General features: G+C 36.8%; 1 protein-coding gene across 9 annotated transcripts in view; it reads left to right on the top strand.

Annotated features, from left to right (window-relative positions):
* The first annotated feature begins 517 nt into the window (after positions 1-517).
* RPS6KA6 (ribosomal protein S6 kinase A6) overlaps positions 518-17,962 on the top strand; it is a 132,888-nt gene continuing 115,443 nt past the window's right edge. For 4 of the 9 annotated variants that reach the window (XM_078363086.1, XM_078363085.1, XM_078363083.1 and 1 more), the window contains exon 1: positions 518-956. Coding sequence is in view for 7 of the 9 variants with exons in the window: in XM_078363083.1 (XP_078219209.1) it covers positions 876-956 (81 nt within the window). In the remaining 2 variants the exon portion in view is untranslated. Of the gene's footprint in view, positions 957-1,304; positions 1,412-1,900; positions 2,012-2,428; positions 2,704-17,962 lie in introns of those variants that run through there. The other 5 variants (XM_078363078.1, XM_078363079.1, XM_078363084.1 and 2 more) reach the window with 5 other exon arrangements.

Genomic DNA, 17,962 nt, shown 5'->3' with positions numbered 1-17,962 from the left:
GTATGATGTACTAAAATACCCGCCCTAGTATTTGTCACTAAGTATCGAAATGGGCGTGGTTTGGCATATAAGACACCCGCTTTTCATGAGCTCTGCAAAGAGATACTCTTAGAGTCCTAACCTGACCCTGACTCCTCAAATGTTCGGGAGGGTCTCCCAGTTCTAGCATCCTTTTTGAGAATCCTACCGCGCGCCAGCAATGCTGCTCCGTGGACTTGAGAGGGCCTGCTGAGCATGTGTGAAGATCGCCGCGCATGCTCCGTGGAGTGGGCAGGTTGACCAAGGCGCTAGCAAGGGCTTTTACTACTCTTCACCCGCCTCCCCAGCCCAGCACGCACACCTCCTCTCTATCCCACCACCCACCACTCGGTCCCCCGCATCCACCCCGCCCCTCTATCCTGCCCCCTTCACCCCAGGCTGGGGAATCTCCATTGACGTTTGGGTGACGCCGCTGTGCCGCCGCCGTGGGTGGGGGGGGGCGTCCAGGCGCCGCACAGGTAACGCCGCCGCTGCCGCCATATTGACGGAGCAGGGAGCGGGGAGGGGACCCGAGGAAGCGGGGTGTTGGGGGGAGTCACCACCGAGCGGCCGTCGTGGTGGTGGCAGTGGTGAGCGCGAGCCGAGCGGCAGCTCTTGAAGAGGCAGCACAGAGTTGTGTTCTCTATGGGAATCACCGGGCGGCGGCGGCGGCGACCCCCCGCTACCAGCCTCTGAGAGACCCGGCGGCGAGCTCAGCGGTCGCTGAAGGCGGATCTGGGGATCGCGGCGGTAGCGGCAGCGGCGGCGGCGGCGGCGGCGGGCCAGCTCCTTAGACAGGATGCGCGGCCGCGCCAGCGGTAGGCGGCAGCTCCTGTTCAAGTGCTCCTGAAGGGGAGATGCTACCATTCACTCCTCAGGACGAGCCCTGGGACCGAGAAATGGAGGTGTTCAGCGGCGGCGGCGCGAGCAGCGGCGAGGTTAGTGTGGTGGCCGAGAGGGGCTGGAGCCAACCCCCGCCTCCTTCCCCTCAAGACCTTGGTTGGGGACCGAGAGAGGAGAGGCGTGGGGCCGGGAATCGGGCTCCCGGGCAAGCCCCCTTGATGCTGCCTCCACTGCCCTTTCGCTGGGGAGCGGGCTGGGATGAGACGGCGGGCTCGGGCATGCGGAGTGAGTGCAGCCTGGGCCCCGGCTCGGCCTTGGGCGGAGCGCCTGCCTGGCGGGCCATGCCAGAGTTGTTGTGACGAAGTTTCTTCACTTTCCGACCCGAAGGGGGACTGGGGGACTGGCGGGGTGCTGTGCCTGACTCCGCGCGTCCCTTTTTCTTCGCCGCGCCTAGTTTGCTTGCTGGGAACACTTTGGGGGACAGCTGCGGACTCCAGCTCGCTGTTGAACCCCGGGCGCTTTACGAACCCAGTGCAACAAACACACCAAGGTGACTAAGTAACTCTGGGGACATTTGCACATACGCACGATGTTCCCTGGTAACAGCTTTCTTGTTTCTCTTTGGCTTGTTATGGTTGCTTTTAATGACCCATGTCGAGATGCACTGGCGACCTATCTCCCGTCGCCAGGTTTCAGGTGATGTTCAACTGCTTCCTCTCAGGTCCCCTTGATTCTACTGCACTCTTGCTCCACCCCTTCTCCTTTCCACAACCGCTGTCCCCACCCGGTTGGTCTGTAAAAGAAGATGCAAAGCAAACCCCAGCCCTTATAAATAAGACGAGTCTTTGTTAAGAGTTAGCGAGGTTCAACCAAAATATTTTGGTTCACCTCTCTTCCCACTCTTCTTACCTCTGAAATTGTTCTGATTGGGCTTTGGTCTACTGTGCAGTGAGAACTTAGATATGCACAGGTGCTTTGTTTTTATTGTTGTTATAAAAGCGGGCAGCATTTAAACACAAAAACGTGTCTTTTGTGATAGAAAGTTGGATCCTTTTCTGATAACTTAATCGACTGGTACAACTCCGGTAGAGGCCACCATACACCTCCTAAAAATAGTTGGTGAAATTGATTCACAGTAGGATATTTTGAGGTAAGACTCTCAATCCTCAACATCTAAAGGTGCAACTTTGTCTTCAAGTACTTGCTCCATTTTTTAAAAATACACGTTGGGCTGTTGTATAATTACCTTGTTCTTTTTTCTTTTTTTTTATGATATGTACTGGGGTTGAGATTACATACTAGAATAACATGTAGTAAGGAATGTAGTGGAAATAAATTCAGAATTACCCTAAATCTGAATCCTCTATACTTATAGGAAATATTTTATTAGTAAACCAAGCAATTCCAATATACATTTTAATATTTTACATCTCTTAAGAACAAGATAAATGAATAGGCATTTCTTTCTTCTTGAAATGTGGGGATGCTAACTGCTTGCACAATTGTCTAGCAAGTCTATTGAAGGGGAGAGGAATTTTGTTTTATTCATGTATGTAACTTACCCAACTTATAGTCAGGCATTTCGTTTATAAAAATAGTTAAATGCTTTGATATAAAGATGGGATGGGAGGTGGGAAGGCTTTTGCATGCCTACTATTTTATTATTTTTGTTAACTTTGAATGTAGTATGTTTTAAATTGTAATTACCAAATGGTTTTTTTATTGTTTGCAGTATGTTTTAGGTATTGTAGAGATTTAACAATGGGTCTCTCTACCTCAGCAATTTGGAAAAATACTCGAGTGGAAATTGTTAATCCCTATGAAGTAAAACGAAAGGTGAAGGTAATGTGGTGAAGATAGTATTTCTGCCTTCTTTCTCTAAAACAGTTATGATTCGTTAGATTTAACCCTGCAAGTTACTTAATAAAAAATATTCTAGGTGAAAACTGAATGCTACATTTGAACAGACCCACTTAGTACTTAGAAGAGTTTGTTTTTAATTATATTCTTTTGATAAGAAGTAAACAAGTTTACTTTTGTTAATTTATATTTATTTTAATTATAAATTTGTTGATGTTGACTTTAGAAATGCTAATTTTGAGTACAAGCTCTACAACCCTCATTGTGATAATTTAGGAATAAGAGTGTTTTTGTTGTCGAATATATATTTTTAAAATGTAATGGAATCCTTAAAATGTAGGTGGGAATCTGTTAACTTTAATGTCAAAAAAAAAATTTCCATCCATTTCTGTGTGTGTTGAATCCTGGTAAGATTAAAGATTACAGACATTAACATATATTTTGGAGTCTTTTTGTATCTTTTACCTGTCTTGCTTGCATGGACAGTTGTTAACCTTTAAATTATCATTCAGAAGTGTGTAAATCGGTTGTTTGAGATTCTTAACATGTTTTCCCACAGGAAAAACTTATTAAGGGTACTTATATGTTTAGATGAGTACACAGTAGCAAGGTATAATGATGATGAGTCTAACCACTGTTTGTACGATTGTTCTATGGTGAAATGTGTTGAGGTTTCAACCAATGATTAGCTTGGTTCCAGTGAGAGGTAGAGAATGGGCCTGGGATCTTTTGGTTTCTAGGAAGAGAGTTCTTAGAAGAGGGAAGATAGGGTAAGCAAGAAAGTCTGCTTGTGAGAGCTCTTGCAGGCACTGTCTCAATTAGGTCTACTGGGAATAGGAACTTCAAAGGGTATCACCCCTCAGGCAGCCACAATTTTAGCTCTTGCCTGGATTCTGTCAGGATCAAAAAAGAGGTTTTACTTGAGGTGGAATGGCTATTGGTCCTTCCTGGGCAAGGATCATAAAGAACAACCGGTTTGACTAATGTGAACTTTTCATGAGTTAATGCCATGCATGTTACAGTTTGTTCACTTAGTTGTTTGTTTTTTGGTGAGGAACCAAGTGCTTTCTTATGGAGTTGATTATAGAGTTTTCACATCTCATATTATATTAAAGGTCTAATATTTTTATATTATTTCTTTAGCAGTGCTGCTTTTGTTTAAGCAAGTTAGGTTTTTTTTTTTGAGTCAGAGTCTTTCTATGTCATTGTCCAGGCTGGCCTTGTACTCCTGGACTCAAACAATCGTCATGCCTTAGTGTCCCAAGTAGCTGGGACTACAGGTGCTGACAACCATGCTTGCCTAAGCAAATTAGTTTTAAGAGTATATAGTTTACTGATAAAACCAATTGTGGAAAACTTCTAGTTTTAATTAATTTTTATGAGACCCTGTAGTAATAGAGGAAAGAACAGCTTTATAGGCAGATAAATCCGGTTTCTTGTCTGAATTACATGCCATACTCATGGTGTGACAAAAGGCACATTACTTAACCCCTCTGAACCTCACTTTCTTTATCTATAAATTGGAGAAAAACCATCTTCAAGAGTTGTTTTGTAAAGAAAATTCAGTGCTGAGTTTAATAAACTTGGCAAGATATTTTGTACATAGTCTCTAGTACACAATGGATCCTTCTTTTTTCCCCATAGTCATCATGCTTCTTTCCCTGCCCCTAAAGTCTGAACTATTGTCACCTATATTAAAATCCTGGAATTCAGATAACCATTACCATAGCCCCAGCCTTTCCTTTTATAAGCAGTTTTTCTTAAGGCCCCTTCCTAAATTTGATTATTTCATCTAAGTATAGTGGTGCTCTCACTCTGAACGTTTATAATCACAGGGTGATCCAGGGATAAAATACAGAGTTGTATTTAGAAACACTTGGAAGGATAAAGAGAGTCAAATAATTTCATTTATTAAATCTGGCTGATGAGGTGTTTCATTAAAATTATTATTATTATTTTTTAAAACTCTGAACTCTTGTCATGGTAGGATTCGGTTCAATTCATGAAGCATTTATTGACTAAGGCAATGCTGTACATAGTACTGTGATGTGAAATGACTAAAAATATACCACAGAGTCCCACCTTACCCCCACAGGTTTACTTTCAGGTAATAAGACAGGCATATGTGGAAATTGTTATTGTAAAAGGCACAAGATTATCAACAATGCATGGTGGTGGTGGTGGTGGTGGTTTAGGGATGGATCTGGTAAGGCTTTGTGAAGGAGGTGGAATTTGAGCAGGGCATTAGAAAGTGGTAATATTTTCACAGACAGATGAAAGGAGCATATTTCACATGGATGGCTACAATATTAGAAAAGGCATGGAGGTGTTCCAAAGGAGGAATCTGATACTGTTATAAGTCTGTGATGTGGGAGAGATATAGTGAGAGATAAGGTAGTGTATGTATTAGAGGTAGGCTAGGCCTAGGTTGAATGGGACTTTTTAAACTAATTTAAGCGTTCAGTTTTATCTCATAAATAGGAGCCACTGAGGGTTTTTGAGGACACGAGTGACATTATCAGATTTGTGCTTTTAAAAATAACTGATGGTAGTGAGAAATGGGAGAGATATGGAAGGTGGGGAATACCAGCTAGGAGGCTATTGTGTTACTGGAAGTAGTAGTGAGATTTTGAACTAGTATAGAAGGGGTAGAAAAGAGATGATTGATGGGAGAGATTTGGCAGAGATAGAATAGTTACAGTTTGGTAACTGATTAGATATTGGAGAGTAAGAAAAAAAACAACTGAGATTAGAAGTGTCCTGGTAGGAATTAATACAATGTAACAGGTATATAATGCATGCCTGTGAATATGTCTGTATATTAGCCACTAGGCTAACATAAAAATAAATAGATCATTGTAGTACAGGGAGATAGAAAGCTAAAGTGAACTCCTCCCTTTCTAATATTGTATTGAATAACAGCACTCCACTCTGAAGATTTCTGATCATGCATAGAATGCTTAAATCCTTTACTACTAAAAGTGAATGCACTTATTACTAGCTAAACTGTGTTTTTTTATGGGCCTTAGGCCTGTAATTCTTGTTTCACCAATGCTCATCTTAAATAGTCGGCAGCTGTGAGTACAGAGTCCTGTTCTGAAAACAGTGACCAGTACTTATTTCTGGAATGTGGAAAGAGAGCAGGAGCCTCTCTATTTTTTGTATGCTTTCACCAGGTTTATTTGGAATAGAGAAGCAGGGAGGAGTCAGAGGGCAGTAGCTCCTCCCTGCCACAGGTGCCATCTCAGTTCCTCCCTTTCTTTAAACCAGTCTGATCTGGAAATAATCAGGTCAGTTCCTTCAGGGCAGGGCCTGTATATTTCCCCACTTTGATTAGTTCATCAAGAGAGCTAATCATTACCTCCTTGTTCCATTGTAAGGCCTACTGATAGGGTAGTTGCTTTTCCGGACCATGTTGTTTTAGTACGTACCCTCTCATAGTCTCTCTCATCTAGAATTTTGATGAGGAAATGCAAGATTTTTTTCCCTTCTTGTAATTTCTTTCTTGGTGTTATCATTGCATTTAGCAGCAGTTTTTAAGATTTGATAAGCACTTGGAATCTTGAGGTGTAAGCCTAAAATAGAACACAAATAGAACACAAATAGTACTTTGTCAAAATTTGCTATGTAATGTTTATTCATTTATGTTATTTCCAAGGATTATTTACTGTTCCTGCCAATAATTTTTTTTGTTCTGTATTTTCTTTTATTTTTGTTTGTCTTTAGGTGGAAAAGGAGTTGATGGGAGAGAGATTTAGAGCTAAGCTAAATCTGGCTTTTGCAGATAAGAGATGTTTTCTAAATTGCCCTGGAGACATTCTGTAACTGATTTTACTGCTAGATTTTAATCTGTATCTCTACACTAGGAACAGGTCCTGCTGTAGTTTTAATTTATTTTATTGTGTGTGTGTGTGTGTGTGTGAGTGTGTGTGTGTGTGATTGATAGAGAGAGAGCGAGAAAGGGAGGATGGAGCAGAGTGCATGTGTGTTACCTCTTGATTTGCTTCATTTCACCAAGTATTTGAGATGGTTATGGGAAATATAATCTGATAACTATTTTGATATTCAGGATAAGGGAAAACAAAGTAGGAGATGTGGGAAAAGGGTGGAGGGTAGGGAATGAAGGGTAAAATAGAACACAAATAAATAGGCTGTAAGGGTCTACGACATGTTTAAAATATAGTTGAATTATACATTTGGCCTTGAGTTTTATTAGCTGGTTGTTCTCAACTCTGATTCTGTATTATATTTACCTAGGAGTTTAAAAAATTGTCCGTGTCAGTGTTCCCTTCAGAGATTTACATTTAACTAATCTAGAGGGGACCTGAGCATCTTTTCCCCAGATGCTTATGATGCACAGCCAGGGTTGAAGACCACACAGCTCTAGGCCAAAGTAAAAAGAGAGATAGTCACATGTTGTCATTATTCAATAGGAAAAAGCATATTAATTTTTAAACAAGCAATTAGCTTTATGGTAAATTATCTGAATTGTGATGTTTTTCTGTGTGTTTTATTTTGTTGTTGTTTTAAGATATGACTGGAGCCAAATGGAGTTGTTTGAACTGTCTTATATGTTCTTGCTGTTTAGTTTTGAGGAATTTGCTTTTTCATTAGCATTTAACAAAATTTTAGTGCCTTAGCTAGTTTTGATATAGCTTAGCCATGTAACTAAGAGGTTAAATTACTTGTTCATCCATTTTACTAGCTAAGTAAGGAGATAGTGACTGTTTTGAATGACAAATATCCCATCACATCTCTAACAAAAAATTTCCAAGGCCATGGGTAATTATTACTGTGAGACCCCTTTGACTCTCCTGTAAAGTGATTGAAGACAACCTTTAAGAGGAAATATAGCAATTTAAACACCTAGTTTTTTAAAACCTGGTAAGACGTTGGAATCCACTCCATTTAAATGTATCTAATCTTAAGGGAGAAAGAGATAATAGCATTTATTGGACATAAACTATGTGCCAGCTAGTACTAGATGCATCATAGAATATCTGTTTTATTCACTCTTGAAAACATCTTGGTAAGACAGGTGTGTCTTTTTAACAGATGAGAAAGATACATGCAAGTTAGTGGGAAGTATGTCTGGAATTTGAACCTAGATTATTTTAAATTCTGCTTTTTCCTCTATTCATTGTCATTTCCCCACAAGGACAATATTGAAAATAAGGAGAGAATATAGATAAGTTTTTAGCAACCATATTAGTTCAGCAGTCAGGTGTGCTGATTCAAAAGCCATGCATGTCTATTTAAGTTAAATAAAAGTCAACAAAAATCCCAGCAAGCCTGTTGTTTTCTTTTGTAAACAGACAAGCTTATTCTAAAATATATATGTAACATTACAGGACCTAGAAGCTCTAAAACAATTTTGAAAAAGAAGAATAAAATAAGAATCACTCTACTGGACATTAAGTTTTACTATGTAACTGTAATAAAGACAATGTGGTATTGGTGGAAGAATAGACACATAGATCAGTAGAATAGAATAGAGTACCCAGAAATAAAGCCACACAAATACACTCAACTGAATTTTGAGAAAAAATGCAAACAAATAAAAAAAGATCAAGGTCAGTTTTTAAAATCTGAGGAAATTTTAGGGGGAAATTTGCTACCTTTTTTCAAAAAAACAACTTAAAATTTGCACTTTTTTTCTGAGGATTCTGGATAAATTATTACATAAAACATTTTTGCTATTTTCAATTACTACAGTTGAAATTAGTCATTAAGATGTAAGTGAAAATGGAACATGAATTATCCTAAAAATCACAAGCTTGATGAGAGTTGAGATTTAGGGATTAACTGACTCAAAGGGTCAGAGTGGACAAAACTTCAGAAAACAAAGGAGAAAAACATCATATGAGGGGAAATGTGAACTGAATGTCAGGTTTCAAATGACTTTTATTTTTTCTTAAATATAGTATTATATGAGGGGTTTGGTGTATGTATTAAATAAATTGTACTAATTGAGAATAGTCAAAATTCAAAAATAAGGGAAATAGATAAACCATTAGGTTTGATTTGATAAAAATATTTTGCATTCATGAATGTTCACCTGGGGTAGATGCAGTGATAAATGAATGCTGCTGGAAACAATTCTGTTTCAAACTTACAAGGTCATATACAGAAAACCATATGTTGATTATAGAGACATATACAAGAATGACGTAACATATATAAAATAATTTGTATTTGATTTTGTACTTTATTTTAAAGATGGAGAACAGTAACTCTAGACCTTATGGCACATTCATAAAACATTGTGTTTATCATGTGTAGAGCAATTATGTTGGAATAAGTAAATACTTACAGAACCTCTTAAGGGAGGTCAGTCAATATGGGTTTTCAAAAAAGCCATGGTCATTCAGCAACTTCATATCTTTGAACAATATTAATTTGATTTTATTTGGTCTTTATTCATGATATTATGTGTATCAATACTTCTTTCTTTTTTATTGCTGTGCACTATTCTTTTATATACAACTGAATGTACCACAGTTGATTTGTTCATTAATAAGTTGAAGGACATTTGAATTTGGGTTGTTACCAGTGTTTTGTGATTATGAATAAAGCCATTATACACATTTGTGTGAAAATTTTGACTTGAACATAACTTTTCACTTATATTGGATAAACATTTAGGAGTGAGTTGCTTTATGAGAATTCCAGCTTCTCTGAATACTTGTCAGCACTTGGTGTTGTCAGATAATGTTTAAAAAAATTAGCCATTCTAATAGGAGTGTAGGGGTATCTCATTATGATTTTAACTTGCATTTCCCTAATGACAAATGTTGCTAAGCATATTTTCATATGCTTATTTGCCATCCGTATATATTCTCTGATGAGTCGTCTTTTCAGAATTTTTGAAATTGTTCAAATTGGGTTGTTTTCTTATTATTGAATTTTGAGAGTTCTCGATGTTCCAAATGCAAGTCCTTTATTAGATATTGATTTACAACTATTTTTCCCATTCTGTGGTCTTTTCATTCTTTTAACAAAGAATAGAGACTTTTCATCTTAGTGTAGTCCAGGCAGGTTTTTTTTCTTTTATGAATTATGTTTTTGGTGTTACAGCTAAGAAATCTTTGCCTAATCCAAAGTTACAAAAATTTTCCCTTATATTTTCTTCTAGAAGTTTTTTAGTTACATGTCTTAGTTTGTATTTGATCCATTTCTAGTTGATTTTTGAATATGGTGGGTAGTGTGGTTGAAGTCTACTTTTTTACATAGTTAGGTCCATTTGCTCTACCATTTGTTGAAAAGACTACCTGTTCTGCATTGAATTGCCTTTGCACTATATCAAAAAATCATTTTGTCACATATGTGTAGTTTACATAATAATTTTAATGAAGTAGTCCTGTGTGAGCATAGATATATGGTATTAAAAAATTCTTGAGGTCCTTTCTGTATTGGGTTTAGTTAAATATTCTTTATTAAAAATAATTTCTGTGGTGTATTTTCTTTACAGTCATTAATTTTCAAAACATTATATGACTGTTCTTAGACCCTTTTATAGATGAGAAACCTAATAGTGCTAGAAGTTTTTTTATTATATATATTTAAATTTCTATTTCACTTTCTTTCTTTATTTTTTTTGAGACTGAGTCTCGCTCTGTCACCAGGCTGGAGTGCAGTGGCGTGATCTCAACTCACTGCAACCTCCGCCTCCCACCTCCTGGGTTCAAGCAATTATCCTGCCTCAGCTTCCCAAGTAGCTGGGAGTACAGGCATCCACCACCATGCCTAGATAATTTTTGCATTGTTTTTTAGTAGAGATGGGGCCAGGATGGTCTCGATTTCTTGACCTCGTGATCTACCTGCCGTGGCCTCCCAAAGTGCTGGGATTACAGGTGTGAGCCACCATGCCCAGACAGTGCTAAGAGTTTTATGTGAACTTTCTCATTCTGCAGTGATACTTCTCTGCTTATATTCTCCCCCATATCTGTACATTACCCCTAACATTTTTTATGCAGCAGTTGGTGACCTGTTAGTTGCTTAGTACTAGACGTGAAAGCTACAAGACTAAATAAGCTTCCATTCATATTCTAGAAACGATCTATTTGCCAAGAAAATAGTAGCCTGGAATGTTGGAGCTTTGTTAACCACCATTAACATACATGTAGTTTTGCTCTTTTAAAATAAAATTATTTTGGCTTAGCATAGTGGCTTACACCTGTAATCCCAGCACTTTAGGAGGTGGCATGAGAAGAATATTTGAGCCCAGGAGTTTGAGAGCAGCCTGGGCAACATAGTGACACTCTGTCTCTAAAAAGAATAAAAAGTTAGCCGAGTGTGCTGGCGCATGCCTGTGGTCCCGGCTACATGTGGAACTGAGGTGGGAGGATCATTTGAGCCAGGAAAGTCAAGGCTGCTGTGAGCCATGATTGCCCTACTGCACTCCACCCTGGGTGACAGAGCGAGACATTGTCTCAAAAAAATTATTTTAGCTTTTAAAATTGACAAATAATAGTTGTATATACCTTTTGGTTTTAAGAGGAGAATGACAGTCATTCTTTGAGAAACACTTAACTACCTTGTTTAACCTTGGTTAATGATACCTATGTGAAAGAGGAAATATGAAAATAATGTAAGTTGGGGTTGTATTGAAAATATTGTGCTAATTAAGTTGACTGTCATTCTTAATCTTAAAGAAATATAAATAGTTAGCCATTGTAGATTCTTTAGAAATTCAGAATAGCATAGAAGATAAGAGCTGGTGCCTTAGAGCTAGAATGCCTGAGTTTAAATTCTGGCTCTCCATTTATTTACTGTGTGTCCTTGGACAAATTACTTAACTTCTCTGTACTTTATTTGGTTGCTCTATCTGTTAAATGGGGATAGCAGTAACATTTAATATTTGTAAAGCACTTAGAAGAATGGCCTTTACATTGTAAGCACTTGGTAAATGTTAGTTATTACTATTTTTAATGTATCACATCCACAATATGAGTTATGAAGATTAACAGGCTTACAAATTTAAAAAATCAACTATTGCATAATGATATTGAAATATCATATATAATTATGCAGTTATTAGTATATCTTCTTATTTAAAGGTATTTGTATACAAATACACATTTCTCCTTTTTGACCATTTGCTTCTACATGTGGCTTGACTTTTGAAACATTTTATTCTTTCTTGATTAGCTGCAGTAAGGCTTTTTCTTTTTTTCTTACTCATTCCTCAAGAAGATGGTGCTGCTTTTACTGAGCTTCTATTTTCTGTATTCACTGAGCTTCTGTTCTCCATAGTCTATTGACTTGTGATTTTCTCTTTAACTAGTTTTTGACAGCAAACATGTATTAAAAGAATAAAACCCACACATATCAGGTAGAATTTGACCTCAAGCTAAGGTGTAATAGCTGTCTATTTTGATCTTTTTCAGCATAGAAACCCATTTTGTTTTTAATTTCTTTCCTTTATTCTTTGTTGTTTACAAAGTGATGAAAGAATAGAGTAATACGGTATAGGACGTTTAGGAACTGTCACTCACTGGGACAAACAAATTGCTTTATCTTGTCACTAGTTTGCTGTGTGTTTTTTTAGTAAATGTTATTTAATTAATTCTTCAGGTTCTTCACATATAAAATGGAAAATAACATGCTTATGATTACTTTTGAAGTAACACAATTGTACTTTGCATATAATGTTTGTCAAGAATAATAAAGTTCTTTTTCCTTTCAAAAAATAACTAAAAATTTAGATGTTCTAGACAAAGTACTTCTTTTATCCTGATATGTAACTCAATGGACAATTTAAACTTAATTTATACCCCAAAGGTAGTATTTTAATATAATTATGTAGACTTCATATCTCTAAGCGGTTACAGCAGTGAGAATTACTACCTAAGAATGTCATATGTGTATGCAGGTTGTATATATATGTGACTTCATTTATACCATATGAATACTTGTATTTTTTGAAAGTAAACTTCCCAAATGCATGTGTTGTAGCCCATATGAGACTGGCCAGACAGCCAGTGCCTTTGCATTGGGAACACTTTGGAGCTATTCAAAACTGAGGAAGTCATTAGCTCTGATTTCAACTAAGCAGAGTAAACAAATTCCTGCCTGAATAGAAACCAGGGAGCTGCTTTTCTGTCATTGTATCAAGGTTGTAAAAACTCAAATGTTCTGGAAATACCTTCTAACGTTTATGTAATATTAATGTACTTAGTTTAACTCAGTAGTAATAGTCGTTACTCAGTAACTCAGTAGTAATAGTAGTATTACAACTTCTACACTTTTTAAAGCATGATGATAGTCGGATTGGTTTTAATTGGTTCTAAATATTATTTTGCATGCACTCACCAAATTATGACTAAATATGTATAAAGTGCTGTGTTAGTTATTAGTCAGGGGTCATTTAGTTATTGATCTCAGTTACTGTCTTGATTACTAATTGAGTATCTACCCATTTTTCCATAATGCACAAGGAAATGTCTGAACAGAAGGACAACATATTATGTCAGAATTTTAAAATGATTTTGGGCATGAAGGTTTTAATTCCACACTCCTGTGGTATTATTCACAGATTCACAAATAGATCTTACCCACCGGTTTGCTTTTCTAAAATATTAATACCTGATTTCCTCCTACTCAAATAAGCTGTCAAGAAAGTAGAGCCTCAGTATGTATGGCAATTCAGTTTATGCCTTATTCTTGCTTTACGTAGCTCCCCTTACTCTTGGTTATGAAGTACCTAGCAATATAAATGCTACGTAAATAGCTGTTAATAGAAATAATTTAAAATATAAAAGAGGAGATATAACAGATAAATAATAGAGATAATTTAAAGTATAGAGGAGGATTGCATAGTTATATGCAAATGCTACATCATTTTATATAGAAAGCTTGAGCATCTGGATTTTGGCATCCACGAGAGGTCCTGGAACCAATTCCCCATGAATACTGAGGTGATTTCCATGCAAGATATGAAATACAAAGAATTTCTAAGATACTTTTTCTTGAAAACAATTTGATGACTAACTCAAGCAATATATTTTTAATGTGATTTTGAAAAAGCTGAATTCCTCTTTGCTGTTCTAATTTAAGAGTCAGAAATTGGAAGTAAAATGACTTACTGTAACTTCTTCATAAAATTATGTTTCAAAAATGGTTTTAAACATTTTGAGTAAGAAAACTAATAAAAATCTAAGGAAAAATAATGACAGTTGCTTATTATTGAAGTTATTTTATGAATTTTATTCGTTTAGATACCAGATTTTAGTCATTCCATTTTGTAAATATTTTTCCAGTGTCTATTATGTTTCAGATATTATGCTAGGTACTGGGGGTAACAAAGAGTAATATGATGTGATCCCTTTCATCTGGGAGTTTACAGTCTGATAGAGATATGGAACAGATACCTAACAAGTAACACAGTGTTTACTGATAGAAGTCTGCATAGGGTAAGGTGGGAGGAAAAACAGAAAGTATAACGTTGAGTCTAGATAAAGATGAGTTGACATTCAAAAGCACAGGTAATTCAAAATGGCAAATACTCCAAAGATCACTCATATTTAACTTTGAAATTGGTTTCATGCCTTAACTTGAACATGGATGTGTTTTATCAGCTAAATACTCTTACAGCAGAGCCACATGATTGCATTTAAATGCCTGACTAAAGTAATCACTGGGAGGCTATACACTCTTGTCCCATTCTGAGACTCTTTAAAAAAAATAACTCTTTTAAATTGATTTGAAACATAATTTCCCTTTCATAAGTCCTCCCTGAAGCAGTGACAATAATTAGGTGGGTATATTTCAAATCTATTCAGATACAACTACAGGAATCATGTATAATTAGAAAGCCAGATCGGATCAAACTAAATCATTTAAAATAAGTATTGTATTTGCGATCAGATTTCTCACGAGCAGTGTGTTGACTGTATGATTTAATCTGAAAGGTCAAAAAATGAAAGTATTTTGGGGAAATGACCATAAATATGAATAAAACTTTGAAAATATTTGGTAGTATAAAAGTCGGAGTACAAATTAAAGCTCCCCTGGTGAACGCAAAAAACAAACCAATTAAACCTTATTTTGGAAATGCCTTGCTTAAAAGACTGTTAGAGAAATTGATAAAGTGTGTTATAGTAAAAATATACAAATATACTTTTTAAAATTTCTCTCCAATTTGTGTTTCTTAGAGCAAGGAGTATGTCCATGAGTATGTATGTACCTTTATGGGTTGGTTTGGGAGATTCATTTCACGTTGACCAAAAGTGATTCTATCATTATTTTAAAAGTGATCTTTCCACAACAGTATGACATACCAAAACTACACTAGGGCTGGGCACTGTGGCTCATGACTGTAGTCCCTGTGTTTTGGGAAGCTGGGGCAGGAGGATTATTTGAGCCTAGGAATTCAAGGTTACAGTGAGCTGTGATCTCTCTGCTACTGCACTGCAGCCTGAGGCAACAGAGCAAGATCGTATCTCAAAAAATAAACAAAAAACAAAACTATTGAGTCAATACTATTATGGTAGTTTTGATTCACGATTTATTGTTCTGTATATAGGGAACATATTCACCTCTGATGAATTATTAGCCAAAATGTTTTTATATCTTTTTTTTTTCTGTATTCTGTTTTTGTCAGAAAACCATTCACATATCAGGCATTTATTGAGCACTTGTCAGACACTGTGCCAGCTGCTTTAGGAACATTGTATGAATCCTGACAATCCTATGTTGCTTATTTTACAGATGAAGAAATCACAACTAAGAAAGCTTAATAAACTTTGAAAAGGCAATAAAAGTTTGAATCTTGGTCTGCTTAACACTGAAGAATTGCTGTTTTCATCACATACTATACCTGCCTCATGAATGAAACACAGCATCAGTCCTCAAGGAGCTTGAAGTCTAGATGCACATGACAAGAAATTTATCTGATATGGTGTATTACTAATCTTATTTTTAGCATTACATTTTTAAATTGTTGTAGAAATAAAAGATAAAATTTGCCATCTTAACCATTTTAAAGAATACAGTTCAAAAGTGTTGAGTACATTCACATTATTGTGAAGCCAATCTCCAGGACTGTTTTTATCTTGCAAAACTGGAACTCTTTACACGTTATGCAAAGGCTTTCCCTTCTCCCCTCCCCACCAGCCCCAGCAACCAACTTTCTACTTTCCAACTCTATGAATCTGACTATTCTATAGTATTTGTCATTTTGTGACTGGCTTATTTCACTTCATATAATATCATCATGGATCATGTTGTAGCTTGCATTAGAATTTTCTTCCTTTTTAAGGTCGAATGATATTTCATTGTATGTATATACCACATTTTGTTTAACTTGTCATCTGTTGATAGATACTTGGGTTGCTTCTACCTTTGGCTATTTGTAAATAATGCTGCTATGAACATAGGTGTAGAAATATATTTTTGAGACCCTGCTTTCAATTTTTTGGTTCTGTACTCAGAAGTGGGATTGTTGGATCATATGGTAATTCTATTTAAATTTTTAAGTAATTACTATACTGGTTTTCATAGCAACTATACCATTTTACATCGTCACCAACAGTGCAGAGGTTCCAGTTTCTCTACATCCTTATGTATGGTGGAATTATTTTGAAAGGTATATTCCAAGATGTATTTTAGATTTAGTATGCATTGGACTTTTAAAAATCTTTCATCTTTTGTGGCAACAAAGCCATGCTGTTGATAATTCATGTTGAGAGGGTTAGCTCTTAAGACATTGAGATATCCTTGATTGTTAAAGGAATATGAAATCATGTTCTTGTAGTGATTCTTCAGGGATCTAGAACCAGAAATACCATTTGACCCAGCAATCCCGTTACTGGGTATATACCCAAAGGATTATATATCATTCTGCTATAAAGACACATGCACACATGTTTATTGCAGCACTATTTACAATAGCAAAGACTTGGAACTAACCCAAATGCCCATCACTGATAGAGTGGATAAAGAGTATGTGGCGCATGTAACACCATGGAATACTATGCAGCCATAAAAAAGAATGAGTTCATGTCCTTTGCAGGGACATGGATGAAGCTGGGAACCATCATCCTTAGCAGACTAACACAGCGACAGAAAACCAAACACTGCATGTTCTCACTCATAAGTAGGAGTTGAACAATGAGAACACATGGACACAAGATGGGAACATCACACACTGGGCCTGTCGGGGGGTGGTGGGGGGAAACGGGCAGGGAGAGCATTAAGACAAATAGCTAATGCATGTGAGGCTTAAAACCTAGATGACAAGTTGACAGGTACAAAAAATCACCATGGCACATGTATACCTGCATAACAAACCTGCACGTTCATAACATATATCACAAAACTTAAGTAAAAAAAGATTATGTTTTCTATACTGTGCTTAAGTTAGTGATTGATTGTTCAGAAAGCAGCATTAAAGGACAAAAATAGAACTGCTCAATTTTAAGTTTATTAAAACTAAAATTAAAAATTTGGCTCTACTTAATCATTTTTCCTAGGTCACTTACTAGTGTATACAGTTTTATGCTTACTAAATGAGAACAAATATGTGAGTTTAATAACTAAAGATCTATTTTAAAAGTATTAAACTGTAAAACTTGTCTCTGGAAAGTATGTTTTAGGGAAGAATTTTCAGTCATAGACACTTTTGATTGTATTACCTAGTGCTGCAAAAAAATTACCATAAATTTAGCAGCTTTAACCAAGACACATTTATTATCTCACAGTTTCTATGGATCCAGAAGCTGGGCATGGCTTAACCAGATCCTCTGCTTAGGGCTCCACAAAGCGATAATCAACAAGTGGGTCAGCTGGGTCCTCTGCTTAGAGTCCCACAGAAATTTAATCAAGACTTCAGCTGTTTTGCATTGTTATATGGAGGCTTAACTGGGGGAAGAATCTACTTTTCAACTCCTTCAGATTCTTGATAGAATTCCTTTCCTTGGGGTTGCAGGACTGAGGGCCCTGGCTTCTTGCTGAGTGTTGAGTGGAGGCTGCTTTCAACTCCTAGAGGGTGCCTGTAGTTCCTAGAGGATGGCCATAGTCCCTTGTTATATGGACTTTCTCAACATGGTCACTTAATTACCTCAATCAAGGCAGCAAACAGAACCTCTAGAGTCTTATATGACATAATGTAATCATATATGTAAAATCTCATTGCCTTTGCCATATTATATTGGTTGAAATTAAGCAATAGGCCATGTTCACATTCAAGGGCATGGGGATGATAGAAGGGCATTAACAGCAAGAGGTGAGGATCATGGAG

The sequence above is a fragment of the Callithrix jacchus genome, chromosome X (assembly GCF_049354715.1).
Source record: "Callithrix jacchus isolate 240 chromosome X, calJac240_pri, whole genome shotgun sequence".
Taxonomy (NCBI): domain Eukaryota; kingdom Metazoa; phylum Chordata; class Mammalia; order Primates; family Cebidae; genus Callithrix; species Callithrix jacchus.
This window is presented reverse-complemented; position numbering and strand designations above follow the sequence as displayed.